The 25,839-nt window shown below is 40.3% G+C and overlaps 1 protein-coding gene across 3 annotated transcripts in view; it reads right to left on the reverse strand.

Annotated features, from left to right (window-relative positions):
- Positions 1 to 25,839, reverse strand: part of LRRC1 (leucine rich repeat containing 1) — a 101,816-nt gene that overhangs the window by 40,009 nt on the left and 35,968 nt on the right. For all 3 annotated transcript variants that reach the window (XM_071806985.1, XM_071806984.1, XM_065835806.2), the window contains exons 5-10: positions 14,032 to 14,088; positions 12,417 to 12,480; positions 11,581 to 11,655; positions 9,050 to 9,194; positions 6,074 to 6,192; positions 4,923 to 5,006 (exon numbers count right to left, since the gene is read on the reverse strand). In XM_071806985.1, coding sequence (XP_071663086.1) covers positions 4,923 to 5,006; positions 6,074 to 6,192; positions 9,050 to 9,194; positions 11,581 to 11,655; positions 12,417 to 12,480; positions 14,032 to 14,088 — 544 coding nt within the window. The remainder of the gene's footprint in view (positions 1 to 4,922; positions 5,007 to 6,073; positions 6,193 to 9,049; positions 9,195 to 11,580; positions 11,656 to 12,416; positions 12,481 to 14,031; positions 14,089 to 25,839) is intronic.

The following is a 25,839-nucleotide window of genomic DNA, read 5'->3' on the forward strand; positions in this document are numbered from 1 at the left end:
TGGCTAGGAAAATCTGCAAACTCACTTTAATACTCCCTGCACTAGTGGATAGTATGGGAGAAGCACAGCAATATTGCTTCTCTGCCCTGTGACTCAAGACAAGTTTTCCTGCATTTTTCCCTAGTACCTTTTTTTTTCCCCTTTGAGACACACAAATGAGGGAACAGACAGGACATTAGAAGTAAAAACCAGAAACAAAGTAGCCCCAACTTGCTAAAAAAAAAAAAAAAAAAAGAGGAAAAAGTCAACCCTGCAGTTTTACCTACTGTAGTAATAATTCTCAGCCACAATATACCTGAGAGCCAGGAAGGACACAATACCAGAGCTCTGCAGGTTGTAGAGACTCATTAACAAAAGCACATGTACTGGAAAACATTCCAAGGAGGTTATTTATGCAAGTGCCAAAATCAACACACCAGTTTCACCAGCGTTCCAGTTCCAGGGTGGGATTTCAATACCAAAGAGTCACCAGGCAGGTCTTTCAAGTTTAATGGGAAAAACATTTGTAACTATGAACAGGTTTAGACATTCTCCATTCTTGCCCAAATCTGTTTCACCACTCAGTTCAGTGAGAGAGGGATCAAGCTGCACGATGCGATACTGAAGATGAAATCTGTCAGTGACTCAAGTCTTGGTCAGACATTCAGCTGCTCCACGTTTTGCATTATGTATCAGCACCAGATACAGAAGAACCTCTGAACCAGGAAATTTTGAAGCATTATTTGCATACAAACTCCTCTATAATCCCAGGTTAAGAAATCTTACACCAAAAGGTAGAGACTGGTTTTACAAATGTGCATTAAAACAATCTGGTAATGTAATGGATTGACAGGCTGACCCAAAACCCAGTCCCAGTAAACCGTTAACAAAAAAATGAAAACAAAAAAAAAGAAAGAAAAAACAAACAAACAACAAAAAACCCAAAACAAAATAAAAACCCAACAAACAACAAAAACAGAAAACCAAAAAGCCCACACAAACCAAACACAACAACCAACCACCCCAAAGAAACCTCAAAACCACAAAACAAAACCCCGCGCCACCACAAAGAAAAGCTACAACTCATAATTTCACCAGGTTATATTAGAGCAGGCACATAATTTCTGCCATCACATCCATAAAAGCTCTCTTTGCTACAGGAGTAATTCTGAAGGGAAGGACAGAGACACCAGCAAGTAGATATACTTGTTACATGTACTCTTCTCCCTAGTAGAGCCCCCATCTTTTCTGTACGCATTCGTTCCTCTCCAAAAGAAACCAGCAAAGGCCTCTCCCACACTGTTTCTTATAAGGATGAAAACCACAAATGCACAGCTCTTCTAGCCAAGGAAGGAAGGAAGGAAGGAAGGAAGGAAGGAAGGAAGGAAAAGTGGGGAAGGAAGGAAAAGTGGGGAAGGAAGGAAGGAAGGAAGGAAGGAAGGAAGGAAGGAAGGAAGGAAGGAAGGAAGGAAGGAAGGAAGGAAGGAAGGAAGGAAGGAAGGAAGGAAGGAAGGAAGGAAGGAAGGAAGGAAGGAAGGAAGGAAGGAAGGAAGGAAGGAAGGAAGGAAGGAAGGAAAAGTGGGGAAGGAAGGAAGCAAGGAAGGAAGGAAGGAAAAGTGGGGAAGGAAGGAAGCAAGGAAGGAAAAGTGGGGAAGGAAGGAAGCAAGGAAGGAAAAGTGGGGAAGGAAGGAAGCAAGGAAGGAAAAGTGGGGAAGGAAGGAAGCAAGGAAGGAAGATACAGAGTAAGAATCCCTGCAGTGTATACTCCCGCATCTGACTGCTTCTGTGAGGAGTAACGAGTACCAGTACTGACTGATGTGCAAATGTCTGAGACCCTAGTCTTACCATATTATCTCAGGAGACATCCTAAGCAACACACAGCAGGCTGTGGTGTCAAAAAAAATGACTGCTGTCAGAAGTTGGTGCCTGGTTTTAAATATTAGTCATTCTGAGATGAAAATAAATGCAAAAGATGGTATGCTTTCTCACTGTCAAGCAGAACCTTCCAAAAGACAGAAGACATTTTTCAGTTTTTCTTAAGTGGCCTATCAATGCATTTTGTATCCTTTTTGTTTAAGTCAGTAATGATGAGAAGGAAAATGAAAACTGAATATTTCACCAAGACACCAAATTGTTTCTCCTCGCCATCCAAAGAGAAACCCAGCATCAGATCTTGGCCATTATCTGCATCCCTGAAGCTGCTCCTGTGAATGCTCCGTGCAACAGCAAACAGTGCTCATTACACCTGTGCACTTTGTTTACGCAGAACATTTTTCTTTTAGAGCTACGAAACCTGACTCTTCACCAAATTCCTCTGCATTTCAAACAGAAAACCTGTACTACAGAAATGCTCACATTTGATTTAAAGCAAAAGGCTACTGGTTAAGAAACAGACAAAACAGGAGCAGAGAAAATATTTCTTTCTGTTTTCACAGCTAGCATTTCAGCAATGTTATAAGGCAATCTAAAGACTTTGACAGAAAAGTGGTTTATTGAACAACCTAAGCATAAGGAATTGAAACTGAAACTCGAAAAACTGAAACTGAAATGTCTAATTAGCTAGATGTCCTGCAATACACACATACTAATCAGTACTTTTGGGGCAAACCATTGCATCAGTTGTTTTGACTTTCTATTTGTTACCATTGCCAGCTTGGAATTCAAATCCACTGATCTAGAGGGTGGATATGACCCTCCAGTTGGAGGAAGACAGACTTCCTTTAAAAATATTTTTTAAAAAATTCCAAGTATTAGCTCTAATGGGAAAGATACATAGGTGTGGAGACATTTACAGGGTCGGGGGGAAAAATAAATCAATCTGTTTCAAAGAAGTGGATGCCAAGGAGCTTTGTTTCTTCTGTTTCTCTGCCAAGCTCCCTGGGGACCACCCTCTCCCATCCTTATTTCCTGGACTTTCTAAAACTCCCCAGCTCACCTCACTCCAGATACCACCTTCCATTTCCTCATCACTCACCTTCTCCAAACAGAGACTCATCCCTGACTTTATCACACCACTTGTGTAGGTGTCCCCTCCCCTCTCATGAGCACTAATGTTCTTAACACACATTCTTGTTCTTCACTTTGCTCTTCGATACCTCCACATCCTTCACCAACTGGGCAACACTTTCCACCTCTGAAATCCATTTCTGGTTCAAAATCTCCACTTTCTTGTTCAGCATCAGTCCTTTTATCATTCTGCACCAAGCCCTTGACTCTGTTGTTCCTCCCAAACAGACACACACCACAGTCACCCTGCTTTACCTATTTCTGATGCTGAGCCTCCTCCTCTTACCTGCTCTTCTCCCTGCTCCTTTCAAGCCATGCTGCTCACCTCATGCACTGTCTCCAATACCATGAACTCAGGTTAACTAAGAAAAGTGCTCATACACTACCTAAGCTACTAATGGCCAATCTGGCAGGAAAATGTATCATAAAACCTTACATGTTATAACAAACTCAGAGCGATTCTGCTTAAAGGTGCACTAAACACAAAACTGTACGAGTCCCAAGCACGGATAGTCTACGACGCCTGTGTAATGTATTAAGTTCTCTGCATAGACATGGAAAGTTTTCTGCTGAATAAGTACAAGATCAAAATTGCCATTACATGCCCAGAAACATGGTTTTCCCAAAGTCCTGCCTCTTGTTAGCTTTTATGCAACCTGTCTGGGTGCGCCCTCTGCAATTTTATGTTCAGAACAGCAGCATCTCTGCAGAGGAGATGCTATCCTGCTAAAGGTGCTGCAGTACTCTCACCTTCCCTTCCTCACCTTCCCCCCCGTCAAACATACACTTTCAAGTCAATCTGTAAAAGAGCAATAAGGGTTATTGTGGAGCCCCAACTAGGCAACTGACCTGTGGCAGTTCAGACCTGGGCCACTGGAATTGTTGCTGCCAGTGCTACAACAGCATCCTCTGCCCCTGCTCAACCCCTCCTCTTCAGACCACCGGCTCTTCCCCAGCTCCTGGTTCCCAGCCACTTTGTTCCCTCCTCACACCTCCTCTTCAAGCTGTCCAAGCTCTGTAAGTAAGTGGGCCTGAGCAGAAGTGTGGTCTCACTAGGGAGAGTTGATACTCCTTTCAATTCCCACCCATCAGCTGCCACCTAAGTACAAACCCCTCCTGCTCCTGAAGTGACTGAAAGTGGTGAACAAAAGCTACAAGCTCAGAGCCACATGTTAGAAACAGGAAAATTAAGGGGGAGAACTACTTGGACAAAAACAGGAGTGTGAGCAGAGCCAACTCGCAATCCCATGCTCTAATCACAGGATGCTGCTTCCCTGAATGTTTCTCCAGAATTTAGCGCTGAACTAAACTTGTAAGACCTTTATTATATTTAGTTTCACAACAGAAATTCTAGTCTCATTTCATTCCATGTACTGTTATGACAGACAAGAAGGCCTAGTGATCATTATTGTAAGATTTCAGGTATCAGTGATCTTGATCACATCAGGTCCACATAGTTATGGGCAAAATTAGTCCTGAGATCTCCAAAACAAAAAGATTGTCAAAACAGTCTCTGAATCATTTCTCAGAATATGAAACCTTCCCTTTGCTATTGCTCACAAGAGTGAGGCAAGGAATACTCTGGCAGTACTTTTATACTACATACAGAAGAGGCATATTGATGTTTAAATGCATTCGCTCTAATGGAACTCCCAGTCTTCAAATAGTGCTGGACCTGACACTATTACTGGGAATTACTAATTACAAACTAATTAGACCCAAAACCTTTGGTTCAACTGCAAAGACATTTTGCACTTCCAAGCCATCAAATCACCACAGCTGCTGCTCAGATCTAATGGACAAGCTTCCGGTTATGACCAGTTTGCAAAAAACAGCCAGTGGAGCAAAGCTGCCTGATACTTCTTGTAGGCACTTGAAATCAAGAGTTTTTTGTTTTGTATAATCACATCTGTGAGACTTACTTGCACAAAACTTACCTCTTTGGGCAATGATGTTAATTTGTTTCTATCAGCATTCAAATTGTTCAGCTTCTTTAGTCTTCCAATGCTCTTTGGCAATGACTGTTCCAACAAATACAAAACAATACGCAAACAGAATTTGTAAATTCACAGAGTTAGAACAAAACTTCCCACTTTAAAATAAATTAACATTAATAGACTTAATGAACTTATTTATAGATTTAAATAAATTCTATTAAATTAAATAAATAATCTATTAACTTAAAAGAATCAATAGACTGATCCACTTTCAAAATCAGAGTGTAGTTAACCCTCGTTACTACCAGGCCTTTCAAAGGACATCCAAGGTTTTATCTTGCAGAAGTAATGTCCAGGAACATCAGTTTCTGATATAAATTCATGAGTGAATTCTGCACTAAGATGACAGATGCACAACAGCCATGTACCAAAGCATGTACGCAGAATGTCCATATTCTATAACTTTAGGGTTCCTAAACAGGTAATAGACAGCCAAGTTTCTAACTTATGTGCTATGAACTAACCCTGGAGAGGCATCTTTCCAATAGCCTTAAGCTCCTAACTCAACCAAGCACCAGTCTAACTCAAGAAATGATCAAATCTAGACTTTCATCAACACTTCTACTCTCCAAGAGTCAGCATCACGTGAAGGCAGTTTCAAAATAATGGAAGGAAACATCTAATGCAAGGAAGTCTGAGATTTATTTTCATTGACCACATATCGTATTTAACACCTAGCTAGAGTAGAGCAGCAGAGCAAGGAATGGTACAACTGCAGCTCTGCAGTGCTCAGGGCTCTTATTCAGTTCCAGCAAGCCTGATCCAGATAATGCACATCAAAAATTGGCAACAATGCAATGTGCCACAAACTCCACATTAAAAACACAAAGTAAGTGATACCTGCAGCCCAGGTGCTCCAGTTCCCTCACTGATCATGAAAGATTCAACAGTGAATATGTAATCACGTAAGCCTTTGGAAAGGAGGATTATTGCTACACACAACCTGATCTTCAGCATTCACTTAACAGGTTAGAAATAAAATGCATTTAAAAGAAATTCACTATTTAACAGTAGCAATGGTGAGTAACCTGATGAGTTAAGTGACTCGGCACTTAGCAGCAGGTCATTTGAGCAGCCATGGCCATGCCTACCTGCAGTTGGTTTTCTGTTAGAACTAGTTCAGTAAGGCTTTCGCAGTCTCCAATTGAATCTGTTAGTTGAATAAGTTTGTTCTGATCAACCTTCAAAATGGAGAGCCTCCTCAGTTTTCCTGTACAGAAAGAACAACATGTTTGTTTAGCTTAGTATCCTCCAAAACCTGCTTTAATTACAGAAAATTTTACTGCTGCAAAACTTTTAGAAATTCTCTAACATAGGTAAACAAAAAAACAAACAAAAAAAAAAAAACAAAAAAAACCAAGCACTGCTTCTCTTGGTGCTTGCACTATTTTTGCAAGTTTATAACATCACTAAATTCATATTCAATATCAATATTCATATCCAATATTTAAGCATATTAAATTGTATTAAAGTTGCAATCTGAATGGTACCCATTCAAGGACATGGCTACCCAAAGGCCTATAAACACAGCAAAATGATATATTTTTTCCTCAATTATACAATGTTTATTAATAAAGAAGTGTTCAGACCACCTATGCCTACTCAGCCAGAGTGAAGTGACAACCCAAAACTAAATAGGATCAAGGTCTCTTTATCCTAATATAGAATGCAGCTAGTCAGACATGAAACCCAAACGATTACAGATCAAGCTTCTTCGAAGGTCTTCTCCCCAGAAAGGACAAAATACCATTTCAGAGCAGAAAGTTCACTTTGTTCTGCTCCTTTTTACCAGAATGGTCTTTGGTGCCAAGAAGAGCTGATCCAGGCAGAACCCAAGACAGAGAATTCAGGAGACACCACCGACTGCTGACACATCCCAGCCCATGCGCACGTGATCCGAAAGAGCTGTCATAGGCTGGCACACCAAATTTGCTGATGATGCTAAATCATGAAGAGACAGCTGATACACAGAAAGACAGCAACCTACAGAGAAACTCGAGGTTCAGCAAGGAAAAGTGCAAAGCTCTGCACCTGGGCAGAATGAACCCGTGCACCAGCACAGGCTGGGAAGTGATGGGCTGTACAGGAGTCCTGCTGGAAAGGACCTGGGGGCTATGGTAAGCACCAAGCTGAACATGAACTAGCAGTGTGCTCTTACCAGAAATAAACATTGGCTGGACTATGTTAGAACTACAGCCAGCAGATCAATGACAGTTACTATATCCCATCTGCTTGGTACCAGTGAGGCCACACCTGCGAAATCATGCTCAGTTCCATGTCCTCTCCTGTCTTCCCCCCCGACTCCACAATTCAAGTGAGATGGTGATGGTGGTCCAGCACAAAGCTACCAATGCGACCAGAGCACATGTGAGCTGAGGCTGGGAGAGCTTACTTTGTTGACTTCAGCAAAGCAGCAGCCAAGGAGGCATCTGGGAACAGCCCACAACTACTTGAAGGCAGTTACAGAGATGACAGAGGCAAACTCCTCTCCGTAGTGGCAGGTGAGACAGCAATGGCCACAAACTGAAGCACGGGCTGGACACTCGGAGAAGCTTCCTCAGTGGGAGGTGGTGCAGCTCTGACATAGGCTGCTCATGGGTGCTGGAGCCATCTCTGTGAGGGGCTTCAGAGACTTGGTGAGAGACAGTCACAGCTGACCTGACCCACTGGTGTTGGTGACAGCCCTGCTTCAAGGGCTCTACAGATCCACCAGTCCAACCAACATTTCGGTGATCAGCTGAACCGCTCCCAATAGCTTCCACAGAGACCAGTGAGTTTCACTTCAACCACAACACCAGAGTTCCCCAGTTTCACACAGTAAGTTCCAGTGTTATACAAAATATATACTACCTAGCTTTACCCAATTTTCCAAACACAAGTAAGCTATTATATTCACATAAGTAGCTTTTTTTTCCTGCCTTTATAACAAAATTAGATCCAGAAAATGTTACAAAATGCACATGCAAACTAGGCCTGGCCTGAAACAGCCTGGCCCTTTGCAATCACCTTCCCCAGCAAAGCAACTCCATTTCACAGGACTGTCGAGAAGCAGCAGCTCCTCTTGCTCAGCAGCTGGTGTTAAAGCCGAGTTTCCCTGGTGCAGGCTGTGTGGGCTGTCACCTTGCAGAAGGTACAGCTCCATTTCTCATGTGCAACACCTGTACTGGCCAGCTCAGGTCACCAGAGAGGGCTGCTGCGAGCCTCTGCCAAACACATGCTAGGACCCACAGTAGTCACCCTGCTCTCCCAAGTTTAATTTCTAGAAAAACGCTGCTCTTTTCTCAGGCTCATATACCATATGCAGGAAGGGGGAAGGTCTGCCCATTGTTTCACACATTCCTCCTTCTCCTACACCTTTATTTAAAAAAAAAAAAAAAAAATCCTGGCAAGGAGAAGGCATGGTCTTGCAACATGAGACTGTCAGGAAAAAAAGCTGACGAGTAGCAGAGAAACAATGCCTCACTGACTACTTTTCACAACTACTGCAGGTGTAAACACATTTACCTTTAAAAAGGCACTGGTACTGCTTCAAAAAATATTCCTCAGCTATTAAAGCTGTTTTAAGGGGTCAGACACAGAAAGGCTGTAGTTTGGATACTCAAGTGTGAGAAATAATGTGCTGAAGCCAGAACAGCCTTCCACCGGGCTCAGCATAGGATTAATCAGAATGTCGAATTGAAGATAATTACATATCCCTACTAAAAAGGATGTCTTTTTTTGTAGTGATACTGTCAGCCAGTATTATCAAGTGACCTACAGCATGTTACAAGCTAGACTTTTAAAATGTAAAGAGTTATAACTGTGACATGGACACAGTATGAACTGAGAGGATATATTAACTTTTGGTTTGGCAGGTATTAAGTGAATGCCAAAAAAGGAGTCCGAGATAGTCATTATGTTCACAATTAAAATGAGAAAATAGAGCTATGCATTTCATACTATGAAAAATAATAGCTGAGACAAGCTCATCTCTTGCACAAAAAGACTTCAAAAGACTTGAAAACAAACAGCTTTCCATTTACGGTGGACTAAATGGTTCTGTCTGACAGCATTCACCTTGTACTTACCAATGCCATCAGGTAAGACCTGAAGTAAATTCTGAGAAACAAGCAAGTCTGTCAAAGAAGTCAGACCACTAATTTCTTCAGGAAGGCATTCCAATTTATTTTCAGAAACATCCAGACAAAGCAGGTTTTTCAGGTTTCCTACTTCCTGTGATACAAGACAAAAAAAAATTAAGTCGTGCCCAAACACGTAATAAAGCAATTTGAAAAATGTACCATTGCAATGAAATTCCAGAAGGAAAAACAATTCTCTTTATGACTTCTAAATTGGTCATTCTTTCTCTGACCTCTAAATGCAGAAAAAAGTAAACAATCATATTTTACATACGATAAACCAACCAAGCGATTCAGACACAGTTCCTTATTCTAACTATTAAGACTGGTTTCAGTAGTCAGACAAGATATGTTGAGCACACCCAGGCAAGCACCAGCCAAAACTGGAGTTATCCCCAAGTAAAGACTGCAAAGTTGTTTTTTGAGAACTACAGATTATCAACCTCCACATAATTAAAGTCTGCCCCTCCCAATTAACCCTAGGCAAATTAGGATTAGTTTCTTTTGGCTGATACAGCAACATGCCATGACATCTAGGGATTTCATATCTTCACATCTCCCAACTGCAACAAATGTAGAAATAGGAACTGGGAGTGTTGCTCTAGCAAGCATATTTTAACTGCCAAGTTTTACTGCCATCATCTACAATTATTAATGATTACTTAATTTTTTACAGTGATAATCTGCCAATTAGCTTCAAAGTCTGACAGAGAAATACCTTTGTTCCTGTCAGCCATCACAGCACCCTCCCATTCCATATATACACAGACAACCCTATACATGCTCTAGAATAGTTCCTATTTCAGTCATCCAAAGGATCTTCCAGAGAACAGAATGTCCAGGGCAGAAATGTCCTTTGCTTTTACATACATGTAATCATCGCACAATGACAGCCTTGATCCTAACTCACAAGACCAGTCCTTTAATTTTAGAAATGTTTGCCCCTCAAGAGGGTCTTTCATTAAACACATATACACACACCCTTTATCCTATCTTTTGGACATTAGACCAAATATACAATAACGGCCAGCTTAAATAAAAACAGCTACTGAAGGCCACATGACCTTTTATGAATGATAATCGGTGTTTAACTACATCTACTTAAAGAATTAGTAGTCCAAGCAAACAACAAAGTCAACAAAACCCACTAAACTGTAACTAATTTCCAAATTACACTGTTGACAATGAGATCAATACAGCAACTAACAGCAAACTGAACAAGGAAGAGGGGGAAACAGGTTTTGACTTCGCTCTAAAGGAAAAACGGGGAAAGAAACAATCCCACATGTTACAACAGTTCTTAAGGAAGGGAATTTGGCGTGCTGTAAGCTTTAAATGCTAAGGCACTTCATCCCATGACTGATGTCAGACGGGGGATTTGCCTGCATAGATCAAAATTTCTATTTATGGCAAGAGTTCTATGATTGTATTTCTCCCAAACACTGTATTTGAATAGAAGAAGATGACCGCAAAAAAAAGTAATGATTCCTCTTCAAAGCTGTGAAAACTGCAATTCAAAAATAGATACAAAAGGTGAGAGTTAGCTCAGCCAACTAGTGGCTCCTTGATCATTCAGCCAGGACTACAAACAGAGGATGTGTCATCCTATAAATTGAACAATGTGCCTATTAGGAAACAATTCCTTTGTCAAAATTTTTTAAAGAAAATGTCTGACAACGTATGATGTCATGTCAACATGATCTGGCAATGTGCCCTCGCAGCCTAGAATAGCAATGGGATCCTGAGCTGCATCAAAAGGAGTGTGGTCAGCAGGTCACTCCACTCTGGTGAGACCCCATGTACAGCAGTGAGTCCACCTCTGGAGGCCCATCATAAGAAGGACACAGACTTGTTGGAGAAAGTCCAGAGGAGGGACACAAAGGTGATCAGAGGGCTGGAGCACCTCTCCTATGGAGACAGGCTGAGAGAGTTGGGGTTGTTCAGCTTGGAGAAAAGAAGGCCCTGGGCACACCTTACAGCAGCCTTCCAGTACCTAAAAGGGGCCACAAGAAATCCAGAGAGGGACTTTTTACAAGGGCATGTAGTGACAAGACAAGGGGTAATGGTCTTAAACTGAGAGTATATTTATATTAGATATAAGGAAGAAATTGTTTACCATGAGGATGGTGAGGAACAAGTTGCCCAGAGAAGCTGTGGATGCTCCATCCCTGAAAGTGTTCAAGGTCAGGGTGGATGGGGCTTTGAGCAACCTGGTCTAGTGGAAGGTGTCCCTGGTCACAGCAGGGGAGTTGAAATTAGATGACCTTTAAGGTCCCTTCCAACCCTAACCATTCTATGATTCTATGTACAATGCCTTGCTGAGGAACTTATTAAGAGAAAGCCCTTACACATCCAAAACCAAATCCAGGAAAATGAACTGAGAAAAACTATTCATTTTGGATCACCACGCTTTAGGTATGGATAAAAAGGTTTTCTTTAAAAAGCATCATCAAAACAGTATCAGTAGAGCTCATCTTTACCTGAGGTATTTCGGTTAATTGGTTTCCATCCAACCAGAGGTCTTTAAGATTGAAAAGTGCACCAATCGTTTCTGGCTATAATATAAAAAGTAAAAATGTTAAGTAGCATAGAAGCTTAAAGTAAAAAACAAATGCCCACCCCATAATTACAGTCTGAGCAAACCAATCCTTACTCCAAGCACTATTTAGAAGTACCATGGTTAAATACAGCAAGGGTGAATGTGAGCATTTGGGAACTCCATCATACAAATTAATTTCTATAGATTAACAACCTACCATACTTTACCTGGCAGGCACTAACAAACTCCACTGCACATTCTTAATCTACTGCAAATCCAATGTTTAATCGAGTCAGCTTAAGGGAGATGGCTGATGCCTCTTGGTACATCTACCTGCCACGATGTCAGACACCACAGCACTCAGCAGTTTGCCTCGGCCCCCTCCCAAAGATTCCTGTTCCCACCCTGGAAACCACTGAGCTTCCATCTGTGCTCAGCCCACCCAGCTCCCTGCAGCAGCCCATGTATTCATGGCAATCGGAAGTACAGACAAGAGTTTGTGTCCTTCCACTCCTTTTTCTTTTGTAGAAAAAGTCTGTGCAGTGCTCTCATTTTCTAGAGATCAGCTGTAGTTTCTTGGGTAAAGAAATATTGTACTGAACGAGACTAAGCAGATACGAGAAGCATCAACTCACTGCCAAAATTCATCTGTACATACAGAAAGACTCTCCCCCCATATATTTTTCTTTCTTCAATTTTGGACATCCTACAACCTATTTAACCTAAAGGATGCATAAAACAAGACCAACGTGCACTATCAGTGGCATGTTCTCTTACCAAGTGATAAAGTTCATTGTTTCCTAAATCAAGTTCTTCTAGTCGCTGCAGCTTGGCAAGTGATCTATGAGATAAGTCAAACAAAACCACATCAGACTAAACCAACAGAAACCCCATGTATTTGAATGAGCTCATTTTACTGAAACTCTTATTTCAAATTACAATGTGTTGTAGACAGACAGTTATTTTACTGGGCATAGACTATTTGCAGTAATATCCTACTGAAAAAATAACTTGGTTTGTCAGTGTAACTCTATGCCCTTGAAACATAAAACTTAGTATAGGCAATCAAATCATTATTCTTTACTTTAACCATCAGTCCCTCAGGGTCAACAGTGCCACATAGTTTAGTATAGTTGGTTGGGTTTATTTTAAGGGCGAACTTAGTTATGCAACTGGATAAAAATTCCTCACAGTGATCACATGTAACAGTGTGACTCAAGACTCAACAAATCCGTCATGTATCTTCTCAACCTGATCTATCAGTTTCTGAAGTATTTTGGGTTGGATTTGAAGATGCAAACAGAGGGAAGCCCAGAAAGATGTAGAAGTTCTCAGAATATGAACAGACACAGAGGCCCATCCTTCTACTTCAAAAGCAGCCTGCTGTAGAGCTCTTGCTTACCTTGTCCAAAGCTGCAGTACCACGAAAGCCAGCCAGACTCATCAGCTACATTACTGACAGTCAGAATTTTCCAGGAGCAATAAAATTGTCAACATTTGTGACAGCTTAATTCTGACACCACATGGCAAATCTAGCTAGCAACTCTTGTCTTCTGACCATTGACATTTAAAGTGCCTTGTGGCTCACAGCTATAAACAGCCACAATTGAGGTGCTGGATAGATTGACCGGAAAAAAGGATCCCAAAGCGACTGGGGAAGATATTTTGATTAAAATAGGTTAAATTTATTACAGTATCTAGTAGATTATCTAAACAAGCAGAACAGGAGTCACCAAAACTCTTTGAAGAAGCAGCAGAGTAGTGAAGGAAGGGAACTCCTTCATTAGAGAAAGACAAGGCTTCTTCCAGGCAGCCAAAAGGATCCCCAAACTATAAGATACCTGATTAATCTTACAAAAGACCACCAATTCCTCTTCCACAATACAGATAACACAGAGACATCTGTCAGATTTTAGACATCAGTAGGCCTAGTTTGTCACCAAGGCTTTGATTTCCAGGTTTTAGAAGCTTTTGTTTACTTAGCCATGAACACAAATGCTTATTTAAATGCTCTGAAGGTCTGGAGTTGAAATGTCTGAGATCCTATTAGCCTACTTTCACAGTTATGAAATTTCAGCATGAGAACAACCCAAACCAATACCCTCACTTCCTGCTGTGTTTGGGAAGAAATGCTTGGTGATGCTGTGTTTTATATAAAATATTTATTTAGATCAGAACCAATTGACACAGACTGCAGGTTCTTGCTACTAACAAAGTGGAACCAGAGGTAATGGATGTAACCAGGTGTTGCTAAAACTAAGCTGTATCTCTTAAATGATGTTGTCGGTCAGCACTGAATATTTTTTCTAACTGTCATTCAGTTTCAAATCTTAGCAAATTTCAAGAAGTAGATTTTATTTTAACACAATCAAACACACAAAATGTCACTTACTCAGGTAAATATGTCAGCAAGTTTTCTCTAAGTTCCAGTGAAGCCAGGTTATATAGACTGGAAAAAAAAAAAATATAAAAGGAGCAAACCACATTTTAATGTAATCTTATTCCTCATATTCCACCCTTTCAGAGAAGGAAAGTGCCTGTTTACATAGAATTGCTGTGAGTTGATTTTTCTGTTGTTTTAATTCAATCAGCCCATCATGTGAAAGGCAGCACACAAAGACTGGATGTTTCTGCATGGTTCTCCGTGATACTTCAACACATTAAAGCCAGAAAGTAAACAGACAAAACACAAATTTCCATTTGTTTAAAGGTCAGTAGCTGTAAGTTACTGAAGACAGCATATTCAAATGAACTGCATTTATTTGCTTGCTTTCAGAATCTGGTGTGGGCTAGCAAAGTTACAGAGCATCAGGTAAACCCATCACTACTCTAACAACAGCATGCTCATTACTGTAAGTGACATTATGCTTCTAAGCGGCTCATTTACTCCATATCCCAGGCTTTTACTATCATCACCATAGCAACATTCAGATTTTTCAGGGGTTTATTTATGACTAAATGGAACACAAGGAGACAGACATTATTCCAGCACTATAATCTGCTCTAATCCTCCAGCATCCCAGGGGAAAATAAAAATCATATATGGTGACTGCAAATAAATAGTTCCCTACAAGAGAATATGTTTCGTCATGGTGTGCAGGGGAGAGGGACAGGGTGCTATGCCTTAAATAAAATCTAGATTAAAACAGGAATTCCACTAAATTTGAAACACCTGATAAATTTAAACCCCAAATGTTTTTCTTCGTACACCTTGGCGGGGGCAGGGGGGGGCAGCGCTGGTGGGGTGGACCACAGAGTCAGAACACATAAAATTGAAATACTTGTTTTCACTTCAAACAATACAAGCATATTGAATCACATGATCATTAGTTAGCCCCAGTAAAAATGCAGATGGCAACCTGAATAATACTAAAGAAGCCTTCATATTGCAACTCCAATACAGTTATTTAAGCAGGAAAAGCAACATAACTGATGTAATGAGTTATTAAAAGGGAAAGAAGATTTTTCATAGATTGACTTTGGATGATGTCTGAAAAATAGATCTTTACTTCAAGCACCAATCTCATACTGCATTTACAGAACAGTGAATGGAATCTCACAGGAGCTTTGATTATAGCCCCAACAGTCCTCCCTACCTTTTAAAATAAACCAACTTTACCCAATGGGTTCTGTATTCCTCCAGAAGAAAGACAGTTACAACATACCTTATAGATGAAGACGTTTTAGTAGAAGCCTAATACAATTAACATATAAGTGAGAATAACTCAGCTACTGCCACTCAAAATCATCTGACAGAAAACAGGTAGTAGGAAGCCATCACTTCAATGACACAAGAGAGAGCTCTCATATTAAAATTTTAACACTACAAAACACAAGTCAAGGTGGCACAGTATCTGACATTCTCACATGAACCAAATCAGTGGAAGGGGAGAGGTGATGGAGAACAGTTTCTCTCCAACAGGAACATAGGTCTGGCTCTTACTCACATTACCACCCACACACTGCCTTTATATTTTTGTTTACAGGTTTTCCAGAAACCTATTCCAATCTTCCTTCGAATTTCACACTTTCTCTTCAGGCTTGTATTACGTGAGGCCCATGATTCCCTTTAAACAAAAGAATACAAGAAGGATGCACACACTGCCAAGCTGCTTTGTAATCTTGTGTTTACAGATCACCTCCCATCTACTTATCTCCCCATTATACTGAAGTGTCGATTAGTAAAATAGTGCAATCTCTTAATTGCTCTTCTTACATCAGACACCACTTTGGCTGTGGCTAAACAGAAACCTTTGTCAGCAAAACCACATTCAACAGCAAGAACTTGGAAACCACCATCTTAACCATCCTCATCGTATCATTACACTGGGGTAGGTCAGTGTATCAACTCAAGAAATTGATCCTGCTTAAAAATAACCCTGCAAAAAAGAATAACGCAGATCCCTAACCCGACACAGAATAAACCCCCTTAAACAATACAACAAACAACCCCCTGGGTCAATACAACTGCCAGAAAGGTGCATGGAAGGTACAGAGACCGCCCCACCCAGCAGTGCCATGGGGACCCACTGGGTACTGGTGACCTTGTGGACACCCCCCAAGAGCTGCCTTTGCATCCCACTGCCTACCACGTGCTTCAGAGACCAATCGTGGCTGATCACAGTCCTGGAGGAGGTTCTCTTCTTATGGGGAGCATATATGTTTTCATCTCTAATGACTCTGGTTTCTGGAGGAGAAAAAAAATAAAGACGCTGCCCTCCACCACTTGAATCAATCCTTTCTACTTTTTCCCAGGTCTCCAGTCCAAATGCAATGTAAGGGGACCCCAATGGGCAAAATAACGTTTCCCACTATGTAATGTAAAATAGAGAATAAGTCTATGAAGTTTACACCAGCAAAGCCACCCCATTAGATTGAAGTATAAAGGTGGATCAATCTGAAATAGGGGTCAGAAAATAAGAAGAAACTTTTAACTCATTACTCTCAAATTTCAACTAGTTACAGAAGAGGCTCCCTCTAAACCCATGTGCTGCAAATTCAAATGGCAAAACATGACACTTACAGTACAGAATACAGATAAAAATGGAAAAGGCACGCTGATGTACTGAAGCACCGAACTCTGATACATTACAGACCAGAGATATAGCTCTTCCTTAAATTTACCAACAGGTTCTTAACACATCCTATGTTCACTAACATTTTTCTGCTTTTAAGGTATGTTAAGAGACAGGATTTTCAGTCATTTGCAAGCAAAATTCTAGATTTCTTGCTATTTTTCAGACATGTTTTCTGATATACTAACACTTTCTCTTCATAAAGTGTAATTTTTCCTCTTCTGAACTGTAAATAAAGATTTTTCACAATATACTAGTCAAAACATTTCCCTCTGCCCTTTATTTTGTGGATGCACTGTTAAGTCTTTCTGAAGTTTTTGAAAGGCACTAAAAGAAGTCATACTTCATCAATTTCCAAGTCTTTCCTTAATCCCAATTTTCATTTAGGAGAGAAAACCAGTCACGGGGGAGTTAGTTGTTTGTTTCAATCCATAAAACACGAAGGCAGCATCAATCTAGCCTACTCAGACAGGAGTCACGGTTCTGCCAGAGGCTGTTCACCAACTGCATTTAGAAATACAAAAGTAGAAACAAAATCTCATCTCTATTCTAAAGAGGAAAGAAAAAATCCAAATACTTTTCCAACACTACCATAAGAAGCTATTTCACAGAAACTTGTAAAAAGGATTAATAGTGTAATAATTCTCACCAAAAATGCTACCACACACGACCAAACACCGAGCATGTGTGTGAAAAAAAACCAACAACAAACAAAAAAAACACACAACAACAAACACAAAACCAAAGCAACAAAACACAACAACGGACAGACAAGGAGACAGGTTCCCTAGTTACCTTGGATGAAATTACCTTTTCAGTTTACTATCCATTAAATATACTCTGCCTTGTAAAGTTATAAAATACAAAACCGAAAATCATTTTCCTAGTGCTTTAACTTTATCAAGGACAGCTGTATGATTCCCCTATTCAAGGAGATGTAAAGTCATCCTTAAGAGTGACAACAGACAACCTTATCTGGCCCATTTTATCTCCATCCAGCCCACAGCAGGACTGGGAGCACCCACGCCCTTGGGGTACAACAACAAATGTTTCTGAGGAAAGCACTGGGAAGCACAGTGAGACAAATGCTATTTTCTCGTAAAAATGAAGTGAAAAATACAAAGGTGGAAAAAGGAAATGTGGAAAAAGCTAGGAGAAAATGAAGATAGATGACAAAAGGACTATTATGAAAGGTAAAGGCCCTTAGTCAACTAAAAACTGGACAACAGTTTCCTCTTACTTAAGTAATGAAAGTCTCACACATTTTGACCTCATGTCAATAGCACAGCACAGCTGAGCCTGCAAGACCTCAGGCTTTGGAAAACAATGAAACCGAGTCGGAAGAGAGGAAGATCTAAAACACCTGCAGAAACACATGGTCCTATTTGCACCCTTTCCAGCAAGTTTCAGCTGCTTAAGGGTATGCAAAAATCCAAAATTTAGTTTTGGGATCACCAACCTATAAAGAGTGATCTTTTCCTCCCGTTTATAAGACTGTAAAGAGAAGGAAAAGACAGAACAGGCATGGTTCCCACACTTACATACAACAAGGGAAGGTCCTGCATAATATGGTTGGCTGAAGAGAGAATCAGTACAGATTCTGAATTTGGTCTGGTATTACTTTTTTTTGCAGCAGCAGTAGCCATAGCTACAGAACACAGCCCAAGGATGCTGCATACAGAAATGCAATTATCAAGTCCACATTCTGTTTATTTCTACCAGTTCCAAAGGATTTCAGCTCACTGAACCAGTACCTGAAGATTACTGTTACTTTGATGATGTCGTGCCCCTGTATCCTACACAGCACATACACTTTCAAACACTCAATGCAATATAAACTGAGAAGGGAGTTCAAACTAGGCAATTAATCTCTTTTGTGGAGAAAAGGAAAGCGCCAGTCTTCCTGTCTATCAAGGGTCTTTCAAGAGATGAGAGGGTAACTATGTACTCTTATAATAGCATACAAAATGCATGAAACTAGTCATATTTAAATATATTACAGTCCATCCCCACTGACCAAATAAAACAACCAATAACATGTATGAACCTGCCCCAGGACACACCAGTTAGGTGACTAGTCACTCATCTGACAGGATCCTATCAACCTACTCCCAACCCGCAATTCACTGAGAACTCGACATTTAGCAGCCTTTTTCCCCAAGGAAATGACAGGGTTAATCAGTCACCAGACAGCTCTCAAAATGCCACTTAACTCAGATCATAAGTATTTGAAGGTACAGCACATACCTTTGGGATGGGGTCCTCTTCCAGCTCACTTCCTAAAGAAGACTCTTTCTCTCACCCTCTCTTCACTGACTCTATCATAGACTGCAGAAATAGCCTGAGATCAGTCTCAAAACTCCAACTCGTACTTCCAACCATATCCCCAGCTGCATCAAAATAAGTGTGACCAGTGGGTTGCAGGAAGTGATTCTGCCCCTCTATTCTGTTGAGATCCATACCTTCTGTGTCCAGCTCTGGGGCCCTCAACATAAGAAGGACATGGACCTGTTGGGAGCAAGTCCAGAGGAGGACATGAAAATGCTCAGAGGGCTGGAACACCCCAACTATGAGGACACGCTGAGAGAGTTGGGATTGTTCAGCCTGGAGAAAACAAGGCTCTGGAGAGACCTTATTGCAGCCTTTCAATATATAAATAGGGCTTATGAGAAAGATGAAGAGACACTTTTTACCAGTGACAAGACAAGAGACAATGGTTTTAACCTGAAAGAGCATAGATGTAGAGTAGACACAATGAAGATTTGTTGTTTTTGTGATGGGAGTGATGAAACACTGGAATGGGTTGCTCAGAGAAGCTGTGGATGGCCCCCACCTGGAATTGCTCAAGGTCAGCTTGGCTGGGGCTTTGAGCAACACGATCTAGTGAAAGATGTCCCTAACCATGACAGTGAAGTTGGACGAGAGGGTCTTTGAAAGTCCTCTCCCACCCAAACCCTGCTGTGATTCTATAAAATTAGATGCTTAAATTTGGATGGTTTCAAGACCTTCAATAGAATACAGCCCTTACCAGAATTAACTACCACTTCAGTTTTTCCCTGAGTCTAACTTATTTCACCCACACACTCTTCACAGTTACTATACCTGCCAGCACTGTATCCTTCCTCAGCACCTGAAGAATCAGTTCCATGTGGGTTTTTTGGATTAATGACACTTCCAACACAACAAAAACAGTATTAGCCTTACAGGGATGGATTATACTTCCTGAATTTCCTAGGGTTCTCTTAACATAAAACCATGCAATTTGTGGTCTGTATGCATTTTACCTCCCTTTTTTAAAAGGGTTCAACACTATGTTCATTGTGCTTTCAACTACTGCTTAATGCTGGCATATAAATACACAAAGTTATAATGAAAGACCCTTAAAATTCATATCCATTATGCAGGAACCTACAAATAGTATGGAATTGCAGCTATTTTCCTTTTCTCAAGAAGCTTATTTCTGCAAAAAGTCCAGCTTCGGTTTAAAGCTTTTTTTTTTTTTTCTTAAAATGTCAGCTTTAAACACCATCCTGCCCCTCTCTTTGATTACCCTTCAGTTGTGGAAACCTCTTCTATAGTGTGAATAATAGAGGAGTAATGAATGTTTGTAAAATGAATACGACAGAATTAAAAGACAGAGACCCTAAGCCCACACCATGAAATAGAGGAGAGCGATTTTCATAAATTTTCAGCTACCGAATCTTAGAAATTCTTACGTGAGCCAGAAATTACAGGATATATTAATTTCCTAAATAAGGGCAAATGTATCCATTCAAAGCAAACTACCTCCATATGTGTGAAGTCCTATAGGCCTACTTTTGAATGTAAGTGATGCTGTAAAAACAACTGCAAATCAAGTTAACTAGATTTAATATTGCTGAAATCTTACATCTCCTCAGTATGCTTAAAGACAATTCTTCCAAAAGGCACCTTTGAGAGCATTCCCTCTCCTCCTCTTTGGAGGCAAAGCAACTTGAAGTAAGTTGCTTCCAAGTTAAACACTATTCTTTCCTCTCAATTGTATAACATGCAAGGGAAAAGGCACACGAGGCTTTCCTTAGCAATCCATTTCTGGAGTTTGACAAGCTGAACAGTATTCTAGTGAGAAAATCTGAAAGTAACTATTATATTCCTAATACTTGCTATTTTCAACAGAGCCAGGAAAAGTGGACACAAATTGTGGGGCCAAAATATTCCTTCATTGGAAGATTTTAAATAGGCACAGAAGAATGTAAGGTTGATAATTTTGTCATCTTAAACAACAAGGCCATTGAAAGTATTTGCATAGTCAGTTACTTGAACTGAATAATCAACTCTATTGATTGGCTTGTAAAAAGCTACAGATATTCCGTAAGTGAAAACAGGATAAATATCTTATCAGCCACTAACTGGAGGAGAGACTAAACAGATAGCCAGTGGTACAAGTCAAATCCAAATTTTATAAACAGAGGAAAGTTCTATAGTTTGACCAAGGAATTCCCTAAATCTATAACACAGGTAGACTAAGCTCCTAATTGAGACTAGTTTTCTACATAAACTTGGTTATCAGGTTGGTGAAATCAGTTCTACACTCTCTCCCTCACACATAGCAACAAGCATGGTCAAAAAACCAGACAGGAACATTGAATTCCATATGACCGTCAAAATGCATCATTAAGGGGGAGAGATGGGTAATTACAGCTCAGGGTGTCCACTTTTGAATGCTTTAGCTGAACATTCTCAAATTTGCTTATCGAGATTACTGAAACAGGTTGGGTACGCTAAGCCAATTCACTATTACAATAAGATTGCATTTTCAAAATACCTTCCATTCCACTCATGCAATGTGAGTCTTCAATGACTTGACTAGAAAATGGGATTATTTTATTAAAAAAAACAAAAAGCTAAATATATGTTAAATACTTCTTACTTGTGTAACATGCGGGATGCAACATCTCTTATTTAAAGGCCAGATGGCACTGCATTCACTACTACATGGTTAAATACTGTTCCTGAAATAAGCTTTAGAGTTCCTTAACATTCAGTTTTGCCATTTAGTAAACAGCTGTGATTAACACTAAATGCTCTACCTATTCAAACTCTGTAAATACTACTTGTCATGGTAAATACAGATAAGCTAGAGTGAGACTTTTTAATACTATTTATATCAGCCTAGCCAGACCACCTACAAACAGTCTTCCTTCTATGTATGTGCAAGATAAGCCTCTCTATCACTTTTGCTGTATCACATAAGACTGTATTTTAATCAGACATTATTATGGTAAGCCTTAAAACAGAATTACATTGTCTTGCTCCACACAATTTTAAGAGCATTTTCCATTCTGTGCAATGCTACCAGACGCGTAATCTACGCTTGAGGCATTGTAGTATACAGTTAGAAAAACACAGTCAAGGACTGTCCATCATCAAAACAGCACCATTCTGATCTGTTTCTGGATCATATGCACTGAGCGCAACATCCCTGCCTTTGAAGACCTTTTATTCTCCAGCTACTCCTATTCAGGTCAACATGAAAGATTCCAAGTTCAGAAGTTACTGAAAACTCAAAACCTCTGGAGTATTGAAGAAAAATCCTGGAAACAAGAGGAAATTCCTAAATGCTGCCCCTGATGAGAGGAGCAAGTTATGCTTGCTGGCTGGGCAGCTCTGCAGACACACATGAACCTGCAGCATAGGCAGGGAAATTAGACTTGCTCTCATTAGACTGAGAAATGCTGTTAAAGACACTCCTACTCACAGCTTAAATTGTGTAACTTGTTTCTCCAAATAGTTCAACTAGCCAACAGGACAACTCCTACTCCATGCTGCACCCACCTAATTATTAGCTAAAATATTTCACATGCATTAGCATTCACTGTTTTACTCCAGATAGCAACCACACTATGAGTTAAGAGAACACAAACCACAGAGAAACACAAAAAGTAGCACTGGCAATCTTAACACATCTAGGCTGTTATTAAGTCCTAAAGCAGTTTGTCACACATCTCTCTAGTATGCCCTGAAACAATAAGTGAGCTTAAAAGAGGAATGTTTCACCTTAGAAGGCAAAACTTTCCGTGCATATACCAGCACTGGATAAGCAGCTGGAAGTGGCCCCAGAGAAGAAAAGCTCACAGAGACTGAACATGGCTACGCACAAGCAAGAGAAAAGACAGAAGGTTCAAGAGAGGCCTTGCCTATGTTCTTCAAACATCCAGTTGGGTCTCTTAAATATGCTCTTTTTGGCAATAGAAAGGAAAATAAAAATATAAAAAGCCTATGCAGAAAAATCCCTTAATGACACAAAAAAATATAAAAGCAACTCTACATATCAAAAGCTTGAATAAGTTCAAACACTGACCTGGGACATGCTCGTTTCATACACCAGTCCATGCGAAAACTGGACAGGATATCTGAATTCATGAGGAACACACCCTTCCATTACCGGTTCACCCCAAGGGAATCTAAGTCTATTATCTGCCTTTAGGAAGAACTTCCTAACTAACTTTCCAAGTATTGCTGTTTGGAAAATATTTGCCATTACTTTTGTTACTTTCCCTGTTCAAGACAGTAGGGTAAATTGGCAGTGCCACAAGACTTTAAATATGTAGCCTAAAAAAAAAAAAAAAAGACACTAAGTACGTAAGTACATACTGATCCCTGTACTACATGAAGATGAATTAGAGATTTCACTGGCTGCACTGGGTAGCGTCCCAGACAAGAGTATAAGACTGTAAGAATTTAGGATGCATTTTCCTAAGTTTCAACTTAATGTATTGGTCAGAAGACCAGCAGCAATCACAGAAATTTCAAGAAAACAAAGCCTAACTGTAGTAGAATATATCACCAGTATATATTTGTTTGCTCATTATTTGACAGATCTCATACAGATCTCATAGGTCCAGCCTATTCCATGAAATAACACTGCAGATTATTATCCAAAGCACATAGAAACTCTAGTAAGCCATTTTCAAACATATCCAAACACCTCTAAGAGGTTTGCTTGGTCTCTTTAGCCAGAAAGACATTAGCATCACTTTCCAATTCCTAGCAATTTTTGGTCCCAGCAAACACAGAGGGAAGAACAGAGAAGGAAATGAAGAGCACAAGGAGGCAACTTTTGGAGAAACCACAGAGCACTTCACTGCTTTTACCAAACAGAAGGCAGTCAGCTGCACCATCAAATTCACTTGAAATAAATGATGAAAGTTTTGTGAACTAAAAAAGGAAAGCTGCACTTGTTGGTAGACAGACTGAATATGTGATAAAATTCACTTTCAGAGCTAAGTGACCCATAAGGACTTCAGGCTGCAGTTCTAATTTGGTACAAACAAGACCTCCCAATAATTTCCAACTGGAACCACACAGGATTCTTTTCTCTGTCACCAAGACATTCCCCAAATTACTTCAGGAACAGTTAAATTTTGAGTGGACACACCATGAGTTCCCCTCATGTTACATTAATATTCTTCTGAGTTGGAAAACATGCATCTTTTACCCAAGCTTACCACTGACTTCCCCAACTGCCATATTGCCATCTATCATGAACACCTAATGAGTGAAAGACAGCAGCCCCACACATTTGTCTCAGCTTCTTCAAGCATAAATCTGATATCAGAAATTTCTATTAATGAGGGTAAAGTGTTTTTGCAAAAATGCAATATTCATACTCTAGATAGCTAACCTGGGAGCACTTCCCAGATCAAAATAGGTCTGTCAGACTTGAGTAAAATTCTCACTCACCAGGAGAACTCACCAAGACCACCAGCACAAGCATATGGCTCTTCCCGAAGCAAGTGAGTATCCCTGGTCTTCAGCTTCAATATCAGGAATCAGATATGGACTTTAAGGGACGATTAGGTTACACTGTTCCATTCTGCAACAGCTCATGCAGGGCTGAAACAGTACCACAGCATTCCTCTGGTCTGCTTGGGATCAAGAGCAGGCAAATTTTTACCCTTATTCTTGCACAGCTCCACATATTGACTTCTCTACAAATGTCTGGTATCCTCACATTAACCAAAGTTGTTTCTACTCATTTGCCCCCAAACAGAGGCTATCACCGCTCACACTGCCAAATGACAGGCAGGACAAGCAAGAAGCCAGAGCCATCACAGGCAGTGATCTCTCAAGAAAGCCAGCAACTTCCTCCAGCTACTGTCTGCAAAGCAGTCATCCACCTATTATTTTGGGAATTGTTTCAGCTTGTCACATTTCTCATAGTCATTTTCAGAATCAGGCAGGATCCCAAATTTTTGGCCTTGTTTTTCAGTAACTGCAAAGTCTGAACAAGCCTGTCCTTAGCTGCCAGTGCCGTGAAAAGCTGAGTGAAAAGTTTCGTGAACTTCTACAGAAAAGGAAGATCATCACAAAAGCCCTGGTTCCTGCAAGTTTTAGGTAAGACTTCACCAGAGTCACTGAGCACACATTAGCTGTATCTGTTAGTGCTTGCGGAAGGTTTCAAAAGGCATTTTCCACTTCTGTTGCTTCTGGAGTCGTGCCAGCTGACGGCATTCATACCCATGGGAAGTGGCGAAAGCAATGCCAGTCTGAACTTGACTACTTTGCAGGAGCTCTTAATAATAAGATCCCTTTCTGGAGGACTGCTCTGTTTAGAAACAGTGGGGTTTTACTGTTGTAGACTATGCTGACTCCCCAAAGAATCCATGTAAGAAATATTTCACTTTAAGAAAGAAAGTCCAAGATTAATAGGCCTCTACTTATACTCATGATTCAAAATCTTAGTTACTGTAGCTTTCTGAAGAAAAATTGAAGTAGTTCAGTACACGGCAACTTAAAACAGCAACACATGCAAGGTAACCATAAAGACAGGTGCAGATTAAAATAAGGGGGGAGAGGGAAAAGGCAGCAAACAATCAGGTGCTGCAAGAAATGTCAAATTCTCTGAAATTGTATGTTTCTCAGCAAAAGAAACAAACACTAGCTTTTCTGAGCTAAAGGACAGATATTTACGTTCTGTGAAGACTATTCCTGAAATCAGAATAGCAACTCTTCAGCCCGGAAAAAAAGGACCCGGGGATACAGTAGAAAACTATAAAGGCATTGATGGCAGATCAAGAGCACAGTTGCTTACTGCCTCTTCCAGTACTAGGGATTATAGGCAAGGTAGGCAGATCAGGCTCAAA

Source organism: Patagioenas fasciata, chromosome 3 (genome assembly GCF_037038585.1).
Source record: "Patagioenas fasciata isolate bPatFas1 chromosome 3, bPatFas1.hap1, whole genome shotgun sequence".
In the NCBI taxonomy this organism is placed as follows: Eukaryota; Metazoa; Chordata; class Aves; order Columbiformes; family Columbidae; genus Patagioenas; species Patagioenas fasciata.